This window comes from Taeniopygia guttata, chromosome 7 (assembly GCF_048771995.1).
Source record: "Taeniopygia guttata chromosome 7, bTaeGut7.mat, whole genome shotgun sequence".
Taxonomy (NCBI): domain Eukaryota; kingdom Metazoa; phylum Chordata; class Aves; order Passeriformes; family Estrildidae; genus Taeniopygia; species Taeniopygia guttata.
The window spans coordinates 25721577-25732790 of NC_133032.1; the positions used below are offsets into that span (position 1 = coordinate 25721577).

Below are 11214 nucleotides of genomic sequence, written 5' to 3' on the forward strand. Positions count from 1 at the left end.
CAATCTACACCCACAATCTCTCTCCCGGACCATCACCACCAACACATTCTCCTTCTCCTTGGGCCGGCCCTTGCGAGGGGCTGCATTCCGCGGTATCTCCTGCCATCTACCGCTGCTGCCGAGGAGGCGGCGAGCGCGGGGCGGCAGCTCGGAGCGGGCCGGGCGGGCCGGGGGCGGCTCCGCGGGCCGGGGCGGTCACACAGAGCCCGATCCCGGGGCGGTCACACCCTGCTCCCGGTCACAGCCCGATCCCGGGGCGGTCACACCCTGCTCCCGGGCACAGCCCGATCCCGGGGCGGTCTCACCCCGCTCCCGGGCACAGCCCCATCCCGGGGCGGTCACACCCCGCTCCCGGGCACAGCCCGATCCCGGGGCGGTCACACCCTGCTCCCGGGCACAGCCCGATCCCGGGGCGGTCTCACCCCACTCCCGGGGCCGGGCTCTGCCCGAACCCTCCCCGGGGGAGGGCGGACTCACAGCCCTTAATAGCGGCCCGGGCGCGCCGTGCGGGCCGCTGCAGCCATGGGGGAGGCGGCGGCGGGCGGCGCGGTGCCCCCGCTCCCGGCCGCGGAGGCGGGCGGCGGGCAGGTGAACGCGCTGACCGTGCTGGCCCTGCTGGAGAAGCTGGTCTCCATGCTGGAGGCGGTGGAAGGCCACCAGCGGCAGATGGATCAGAGGCAGCGGGGCTTGGAAGGGGCGGTGCGGGGCATCCAGGCGGACCTGGTGAAGCTGTGCCGCAGCCACGGCGCCACGGGCGAGGCGGTGGAGAAGCTGCTGGAGAAGTCGCGGAAGGTTTGCGCGCACACCCGCGCCGTGCGGGAGCGCCTGGACCGCCAGTGCGACCAGGTGCGGCGCCTGGAGCAGCACCACGCCCAGCTGCTCCGCCGGGACCGCTTCAAGGTGCTCATCTTCCAGGTGAGAGCCCTGCTCCCGGCCCAGGGAACCGCCGCTGCTGCGAGCTCACTGCTACTAACCCCGGCAGCCTCGGAAACCAGAGCTGGCTTTGTGCTAACTTGGCAAATTTGGAAGAAAAACCTTTTCGCCTTAGCAAACTTGGGGAAAGAGTAGTCTTCTGCTAACTCTTAAAACTTGGGGAACGTGCCCTCTTTTATTCGTAGCGACTTCAGGAGAAACGCCCACTTTTCCTCTTAGTGGACATGCGGAAAGCATGTTTTCCTAACTCTTAGAAAATCTGGGAAAAGAGCTGTCTTTCTCCTTTACTCCTGCAAACAAATACAGTTTCCCCTTGGTTTTCTTTTGCTTTTTTTTTTTTTTTTTTTTTTTTGCTAACTTCTAGCAAACTTTAGGAAAGAACAGAATAAAATATTCTCTTTAACTCTTGCAGTCTTTCTTGGAAATAAAGTTGTCTTTTGCTAAGTCCTAGCGAACAGGAGGAAAGAGACCTTGTTTTGCTAACTCTTATCATGCGTGAGAAAACTGCCACCTTTTATTCTCTGCAAATGAAGGGAAAGAGCTGTGTTTTACTAACTCCAAACATATTTTTAGGGAAAGGTTTGTTTTGTTGTGTGTTTTAGGGTTTAAGTAAACTAGAAGGGCCCTTGTGTTTTTGCAAACTTGCAGTAGAAATGTCCCTAAGAACTGCCACTGCCCTTTGGAAGCAGGAGAGGTGCAGGGCGGCATCTCCCTGTCTCCTTGTGCCCTGCTTCACTCTGCAGGACTGATCTGGCCCATTCAGGGATGAGCTAAAAATTCAGCTTAAAAACTCGGCTTCCTGGGAGTCCATCCAGTGATAGCAGCAGTTTGCATATTTTCCCCTTTTTAAGCAATGGTCTGGATAGAGCACGCCGTGAGCTTTAACTAAACACAAAACGTGACTTTCACACATCTCAAAAAAATAAAGACAGGCCTCCACGAATCACTGAGGGAGGGCAGGAGAGCCAGTGCTGGGCTGGGGTAGTCACAGCTCGGGCACGTCACCATACTGAGCTTGTCAGCTGGGTGTTACCCTCTGTCAGCCACTCACTCTGCTCCTTGGGTTGTTGGGGCTTTTTCCTAAACATTCCCAAAATAAGACAGCTTGATTGTAAAAAGCTGGCAGGCCTGGTTAGTGCACAGGCAATTCCCCCAGAAAGGAAGCTCCCACCTCCTTGCTTATTGTTCTCCCAAATTACTGTCCAGGCTTGTCAGGCCAGAAGAGGAGGGGCTGTGGCATGTTTCCACCCCAGAAGGAATGTGGAAATTATTCCAGAGACTGGGCAAATTAAAAGACACATGTTCTCTGCAGTTCTGCAAGTAATTTAGGATCTATAACTGCCTGTCAAAGCACTGCCATCTCCCGGGCCCCATCAGCTAATGACTGACTTCTGCCTCCAGGATCAGACCTAGGCATTGTCTTGTGGGGTGGGTGCATCAGCAAGGCCTGGGGGAAGGGAATTTTTAACATTTCTCCTGCCTCTGAACGTGAGAATTAAGGCCTTACTGTTGCAAGGAGTGTCTTCCTCCAGAGCACTCAGTATTTACTATTTTAGGATGACATGATGCAGAAAGGAAAGACAAACAGAGCTCTGTGTGTGCAGGACAGTTGGCGTTACCTCGGGTGGGGATCTTCCACTGGCAGCGATCTGCAGGGACTGGGTGAAAGCAACAGGAAAAATCCCCAAGAAGGGTTTGAGGGGTAAAACAACAGTAAAAATCCCCAAGAAGGGTTTGAGGTGTCCTGCTGGCTCGTTTCCCGACACTAAATAGGGGTGTAAAGTTAAGGCCTGTTTAAACCTCTGAACCTTTCCTTAATACTGCACAAACCCTAAGGAAACAACACAGGCCTGTGTCCCAGTACAACAATAAAGAAAATCCACTGCCTGTCCTTTTGGAAAGCAGGTCTGTTCTCCACGGCTTTTACAGGGATTTAGGTAATTCTGCTCCCATCTCTCACCAGAAACTATGTCACCACAGTGCAGGATGGTGAACTTAACCAATACCAACCCGGTGAAGGTCAAGAGCACAAGACTTAAAAAAAGAAACACTGCAGTTAAATTTACTTCCAAAAAAAGAAAAAAAATCAGCTTTGAGCTGGGAATTGCTCCTGCAGTTAAATGGCAGCATGGACTGTCCCTCCTCCAGTGATGTCCTTCCAGGCTGGAGAAGGGACAGTCTGTTAGTCAGCAGGGCCACTGCCTTGCTAGGATAACTGCACAGGGGAAAAAACAGCAGGCTGGCTGGGTTTCTGTCCTGCCTTGCACAGGAATCCACGGAAAAACAATTGCAGGAAGGAGAAGTCACAGTAATGAAGCCATATTGACGCCAGATCTCTGTGAAAAAAAGGGAATCTGGATGTATGAGACTCCTTTTCAGCTGGGAGATCCTTCTTTTCTACTGAAAAAAACAATGCCAAACTTCACAGAGCATGTTCCTCATTAGAAGCAACTTCCCCAGCTTAGGAAGATAGCTCAGTATGAAAATAAAAGTTCACATTTGCGATTCAGTTCTGCATTCACCACATACCCTAAACTCCTAATACTTGGTGGGAGCACTGAGCATAGCCAAAACACACGGCTGAGCTCCAGCTTTGCATTTTATGAAGTTGTGCTGCCACATGCCAGCATCAGTTTTCCCTCTGCATATGCACTGAAAATGAACTGTGTTTAGAAAAGTTCACCTATTTACATATTTTCCATTAAAATCTCTTCGTTTTCTCTCTCTAGAATGTCTGCATATATTTCTTTAATTGGTGGCATATTTTAAGGGAGCTCCATTCAAAGAATTTGAGGATGCAAAAGTTATTATAAATGACACAGCAATTCAGCAAAACACTGAAGTGACTGTTTTAAAAATCCTTGTTAAGCTTTGGCATTGTTCCCCTCTATTTTGTTCATGCCACATGACCAGCTTTTTGGTTCTGGTTTGGTGGGGGTTTTGTTTGCTTTTTTAGCTGCAAAAGCAAAATGGAAGATAAAAAAAAAAAGGCTCATGCTTAATTTTTTTCAATTAAATGTTATATTTACTGGTTAAATGTCATGGAAATAGGACAGATAAAATAAGTCAAAATTGCAGTTTGGGGTCAAGCACACTAATATTCGAGTCCTTTTCAGATGCTGCTGTTGGTAAATTCTTCATCCTAAAATGAAGCAAGAGGAGGGCACAAAAAATGAGCCATTTTATTGTATCTTCTTGCTCAGATCACTGCAATAATCTTTTGCAAAAGCAACTTCAATCTCACAAATGAACAAGTGAGGGAAGCAGGAGAATTACAAGCTGATAATGCTGTGTTCCCCACTGGAGCCTTGCAGGGAGAATACTCTAATATTGAATAATGACAAAAATACCTCCCAGGGCTCTTTGGGCTTGGCCCAGCTGTGCTGTGGGAGGTCAGGGGACGGTGCAGCACCACCCCAGCTAGCACAGGGTGCAAATGGGCTGGTGGCACATTGCTCCTGCCTGCCCTCCCTCCCCACTGTGACACCCAAGCCTGCAGAGCTGCATTTGTCCAAAGGAAAGGAGCTGCACCTTGTTTCAGAAGGATTTGTCATGTTTTGACCTATTTTTGCAGCAAAACAAGTTTTAGGCTTGTGATCATTTGGCCATATAACAGCAATATACAGAGGAGCAGGACTGGGAAAATGCCATCTCTCCTTCTTGAAGGTCATGGCCTCATACAGCAAATATAACAAAAAAAACCCAAACCAAAACAGATTGATTTCCCTCATGCAGCATCAGAGAATCAGCACTTCCTGAGTAAATTAACTACCTGTTGACTCAGGCCACCCAGTTTTATAGTACACTGTTACAGATCTTATTCCTTTTTGTAACAGATAGGGATGAAATTGTGACCTGCAGGAAGTTCCCAAGGATGGCTGAAAAAAGCCACAAGGAAGGCACTGATTTTAACTATGCAAGTATTACTAGTGTTGGCAAGAGTTGTTTTATGCAGAGGATTTCCACTATTCTATTCATCTCCTACATGGAAAAATAAAATTCAGAGGAGCTAGCTACCTACAGTCAAGCCCATCTGAGAAAAAAAATGCAAGGGCTGTTTTTGAACTCAGATGTGGAAAATACAAAGGTGTATTGCTTTCTTAGAATTTTAGATTAGATCAAGAAGAAAAGATCAAAGTTCTACTTCTTTTGGCATGGAGAATAGTTATGCAGTTTGTAACAGCTGGCATTTTTCAGTGTATTGTTCTAGTCTTCCTAAATGAAATAGCAGACTGCTTAAAAATGTATCAAAAACAAAATACAGCTGTCACATAAACTTGTAAGACTAAAAAGTTATCACTATCCCACTTACAACGTTATCAGTAACCATGTTTGAAATAGAAATGTCTGTTCCACCACAGAGCATTCCTGCTATAGCACCCTCACATTTTCAAAGCATTTTACTGAATTTATTTTCATTTGCATTTTAATAGTTCCTGTAATCCTAAGGTCCTTTGGAAGCATGACATAGGAAGAGTGTCATCCCCATTTTATAAGCACACAAATAAGCCCAGAGGCTGACGTTGTCCAGAGCCATGCAGGAAGCTTAGACAGAGGGCTGACCACTTGAATTCCAGTGCTGCCTGATAGCCAGAGACCACCTAGGATCTGCTTTTAATTCAATCATTAGCTCATTATTATGCAGTATATTTTTCTGTTTCTGTTTGTTTTCCCTTTATAAACCTGGGTAGTTTGATAGTCTCTCTTCTACTCAGTCAGAAATGTGATAAAAATTGTACCCAAATCTGTATCCATATCCTTCTAGGGACTGCATGCAGCACTTCAGTTCGGACAGAGCTAAACTGACCTTGAGAAGGACCTTTCAGACCCATCTCTGGCTCAGACTGCACTGTGATTAAACTCATATGACACCACTTTCCTAGATAAAATACTTAAAAAGTAACAACCCACCTCTCTACTCATTAAAATCAGAGTTTTCTATACCACTCAGGCACTTATACCTGAATGTTCAGATGTCTAAAACTCTGCATGATTACCTAGGTTTGGAAAGAATGCACTAGACATGAAAATTATGTTTTATACTGAGTTCTCATGCTCTGGGGAATAATTCAACGCTGCACCCACTCATGTAATCTACATTTCATTAACTGCAGTGGAGAGAAAATATAAATATTTGTACAGCAGTTAACAGCTGGTTTCACTTAAAGCTGGTGCAGGTTTCCTTTGTTTTGTTTTTTTTTATCTTGGTCACTGTTGCTGACAGTTGGAACAACATAATAGGTGTCAGGAGAAGAGTGTGGGCTTCATTAGATGTTCCACTGCGGGCAGAGGGGGAAAAAAAAGCTGTGTGGCAGTGTATCTGACTGAGGCCACTGGCCCAGAAAGGTGTGCCGAGCCCATAGGAATAAAGCATGCACAAACTGTCAACCAGCATCCATTTCTTGTATAGTTTTCATTTTTATATCCACGCAGGGTATTAATCAGCACGTTCAAATTACTGTGTGTATATGTATATGTGTGTATATATATGGTATAAAATTATTCTGCCTATTGCATATTCTTGGGTTCCAGAAGGGCTAACAAAGTAGACCTAGTTTTTAATAGAATCACAGAACAACAGAAACAATTAGGCTGAAAACAAGATTATTGAGTCCAACCTGTGACCCAAGACTACTTTGTCAAGCAGACCATGACGCCAAGTGTCACGTCCACTCTTTTCTTAAACACCTCCAGGGACACCTCCACCACCTTCTGGGCCAGCACATTCCATTGTCTAATCACTCTCTCTGTGAAGAAATTATTCCTAATGTCCAACCTACCCTCTCTGACACACATTTTAAGTGTCCTCTTGTCCTATCACTGGTTGCCTGGGAGAAGAGCCTGACCTCCACCTGGCCACAACCTCCTTTCAGGGAGTTGTAGAGAGCAATAAGGTCACTCCTGAGCCTCCTCTTCCCCAGACTAAACAACCATGTACAACAGCCCTGACAGCAAATTTAACCCAAGACACTTTTCTCTGCAGTGATCACAACTATATGCTCAGTCCTGAAATAATGAGCATGAACTTGGAAGTGTATGTGGCCTTTTTTCCCCTTAACTGTACACTCAGGCCCACTAGGGACAGATCTGAGACTATTACAACCATTTTCACTCAGCACTTACTGCTTTTTGTATCTAAAGATAAATGTGGAGGGTGGAGGGAAAAGAAAATCCTTCCAATGCATGTAAGGAAGTGAAATTGTATGCACTCTGTCTGAAAGTGATAAAAAAGGTAATGAGTAGAGACTATGCAGATCCGAGGCTCAAAGTGCTGAGAGGGGAAGGGAGTGTGCAAGGAGCCTCATTTGCTTTGCATGGGCAGATGCCTGCAAACCTGCACAGAACAGTGTTCATCGTGCTGCCTCTGAGCTGCTTGGGATTGCAGAGCTTCTGCACTCAGTGGGCACAGACAACCCTTGCTATGACCTGCAGCTTCTGCCCTTGCCCTTGCTCATGTTTTGTTTTTAGATTCTTTCTTTCTGTGTCCTTTCTTGATTTTGTTTCTAAAAAGCAATACGTACCCTGTTAGCTAGAAGCTCCTATTCTGTATGTGGTGTGGTGTCTTTTTATTTTTGTATACCATAAATTTGTATCCTTACATTTCAAGGAGTTGTCCTATCCACATTTTAATGTTTACCAACAAAATCTATTAGTTTGGGTGTTTTTTTCCTGTAAATAGCAGTAAAATAGGATATACTCTAAACACCATAAACTTTGTGGTTTCTCAATATCAACAATCCATTTCTAACAGCAACATATATTTTCCAGGAATATGGCAAAAGTGCTAACTGCATTTGACATTTGAAGTACTTTCCAGATGCACCCAACACCTCTGTGGGATATTCTCAGTTGCTGGCTCAAGAAACTGAGAGCTTTGTGGGGTTTTGTGGCTTCTGGAGGTCTGCTCAGGGGTCTGCCATACAACCTCCCTCCCCACCCAGGGACAGGTGGACAATTTGACAGCTAAACTCTCATTAAAGAGTATCTAACATAAATTAAAAGAACAGATTTCCATTCTGCATACATCCCAAGTCACTTTGAAAGAGTAGTCTTACAGCTGACAGCTCAGAAGTTTTAAACTTTGCTGGATAATGATTCAGTAAACGCTCAGCATTCATCTCATCATGCAGGAGGGGGGGAATAATTGTTCAGGGTTGTGCTTTGTTTATTAAATTTGTATCCTGTAAACTATGAAACTCAAATATTGTCAATTCTTTCAGGAGGAAAATGAGATCCCTGCCAGTGTTTTTGCAAAAGAGCCCATTCCTAGCATTACAGAAGGAAAAGAAGAGCCTGTGGATGAGAACAAAACACTGGAAGAAACCTTGCACACAGTGGAGTTGGGTTCAGATGATGAAATGTTTCCTGAGGGAGATGATTTGGATGACAGTGCGGAGGAGAAAACAGAAGAATCAAGAGCTGAGAAACTTAAAAGATCCAGCCTCAAGAAGGTGGACAGCCTCAAGAAAGCATTTTCCCGCCAAAACATTGAGAAGAAGATGAACAAGATCAGCACAAAGATCGTGTCGCCTGAACGGAGAGAAAAGATCAAGAAATCACTCACTGTGCATCACCAGAAATCCTCCTCTGCCAAGGGCTCAGGTTTCAAAGTGGGATTCGGCACGAAGAAAGGCCGTGAAGGAGAAAGCCCGGCAGAAGCTGAGGACAGGCCCTCGGAAACGGCGAGCCACGAGCAGGCTGAGAACGAGGACGAAATGTCCTTCGCCGACATGCACTCGGATATGACCCCCACCACCTCCCTGGCCGAGGAGGGCAAAGCAGCCGTGGATTCCCTGGAGAAGGAGGCCAGAGCGGAAGGGAAGGCCGCGATGAACAACAACATCGAGCTGTCCATCGTGGAAGATGACGAAGAGTACGGGGTGCCTCTGGAAGCTTCTAGCCAGAAACTGTTCGATGAGAGAAACAACCCAGCTGGCGGGGAGATGGAGCAATCTGATGAAGAAACGACCCAGGCAGCCGTCCTGCAGGTGGACCAAACAGCATAGGCAGCCCCAGCCCCCCTTAACCTGCCAGACACACACGGTTTTCCTTAGGCGAGGAACTGGTTTCAGCTGCACAGGCAGGAGAAGCAACTCTTCCATCCTTTCCTCTGCACTGATAATTTATTGCATCGTGTTGGAATGCAGAGTGGACAAGGTCAACGAGTAAATCTGCAACGTGCTCTGTTTTAGGCCGAGTCACTGGTGTTCGTGAATTTAGAGGTGCTGCCAGCTGGTACTAGTGGGAAGAGAGGATGTCTGGTAGAAGCGAGCTGCTCAGCTGGCTTTCTTAGAGTTAGGCCAGAGGAACGCGTGGAGAGTAGTCCAGACCCAAGCATTTCTGTTCTCTTTTCTTCCCCCCCAGCATTTCCCAGCGCTGTGAGTAGTTTTGTATGTAAATGTAGGAATACCAGTGGGAATGTTTGATTTCAGTTGCCTCGCCATACTCTCTGAATACCAACAGCCTCAGTAATTGTGCACACACGTACAGTTTGTCTGGGGCTTTCCTCCACAGCACCATAGGACTAAAAGAGCAGAGTATTCGGAGGGCAAAGCTGAAAACCCAGTTCCATCCATTTCAGTGGGGAAAAGATTTTTGCCAGTAGTCACTCGCTATTCATTTAGAAGAAATCACTGTGTGTAGGTGGGGGGGGAAAGTATTTTTCAATCTTAAGAGAGTTATGGAAATACATTAATGACAAGCATGAATGTGTGATCAGTTACTGTACCTTTAAGGGTTCAGAAATTGAAAAAAAAAATTAAGTATTTGATAGGAATATGAAGGTATCCTGAAGAAAATATGAAATGCTATGAAATGTAAAAAAAGCAAAAATAACCCCCCACAGTATTCAGTCTATACTCCCAGCTTAAAGTATATATACTCAGATAACACTAATTAATTCATAGTCTTTATAGCAATATACTATCAAATTTTGCACCTGCACAACTTTGTATCTCAGAGTATTTTGAAAATAGCATAATTTATCTTTTTACAGATTATTTCATATATAGAGCTATATCTACACAGGAGATTTAGATAATTACAGGGATGTAAGGACAATTTCTTCAAAAAGGTGAAATACTCTTTCAGGCATGTCCAAAGGGAACAATGTGTTATGGAATGAACTTCATGGAAGGGATGAGTTTACATAAGTAGGAGACTGCAAAGCCACAGGATTTGGTTCTCTGCTAGCAACTTTGATCAAAGTCACCCACCTGCTCTCAAAATTACTAATCTGTAATTTTTCAAAATTAATTGAAAATGAGAGGTTACAAGGTAGTTTGTTCACCATGAATGTTCATTCCTGTCACTTAAAGGTAAGGGGCAAGTGAGGAAAGGGAAGCACAATACCCACAACAGTTCCCTTACATCCTTGGCTGTTTATGCAGTGGGTTTTGGGGTTTTTTTTTATATACATAAAAATTCTACTGATACTTAACATTGCACTAAAAGGTTGCTTCCTTTTGTGTTTAGGATGACAAATTACAGGGGAAATACAAGCTACAGCAGAAGTACCATTATGAAATAATTAACAGGTGTTACTCCACAGGGATAATATCTGTAACCAGTAAATGACACTGGAAGTTAGTTGTAGGCAAGTACTATTAAGAGTTAAGCTCTTAAGTGCATGGTATCATACAGAAGATACTGTTTCTAAGAAAAATCATGGCATAACTTGTGCAGCTATATTTTTATTTTGTATTAACTACAGTGGATTTCAATAATTTTTACTTGTAACTAACTATGAATATGACAAATAAAAGCATAATATAAACCACAGCCACGTCAGTCTTTGGGAGAAGCAGTCTGAGAAGCTGGCAAAGATGAAATTTAAAGGTCAGGTATTTATTACTTCAGTTCATGTCCCTGTTGTATCTATACTATTTTCTTTCTCATCCTGTGCTGTTATTTAGCAATGCAAACACCAGTGCTTTGCTTTCCAGACACTTCTAGCCCATCTAAACCTACTCAGCTGCTTTCCAAAAATCTCCTGGCTCAGTCTGCATCTTTTTATTGGACTGCAGCATACTCCTAATACTCTAAATAGTCCTGAAAGCATATTTATATGGAAGACTATGTTCTGTTTATGCACACAGATAAACTCTTGTCTTCTAGAGTGCCACATAGTCTTTAGCAAGCTTAATTTTACTGACAGGCCAAAGAAAGCACGTTTAACCTTTATGCAGCAGCTGTCAACCTCCCACAGCCACAACGTGCTAACCAGAAGCCCCAGCATCATGTTTACATTTTGCTTTCAGATATGCTGGTGTGCTTGTCCTG

General features: G+C 44.9%; 1 protein-coding gene across 1 annotated transcript; it reads left to right on the forward strand.

The window, feature by feature from the left end:
* The first annotated feature begins 411 nt into the window (after nt 1-411).
* CAVIN2 (caveolae associated protein 2) lies at nt 412-10713 on the forward strand. Its single transcript, XM_030277818.4, has 2 exons — nt 412-915; nt 8154-10713. The coding sequence occupies exons 1-2, from the start codon at nt 523-525 to the stop codon at nt 8937-8939; spliced, it is 1179 nt and encodes a 392-aa protein (XP_030133678.3). The 5' UTR covers nt 412-522; the 3' UTR covers nt 8940-10713.
* The last annotated feature ends 501 nt before the right edge of the window (nt 10714-11214 follow it).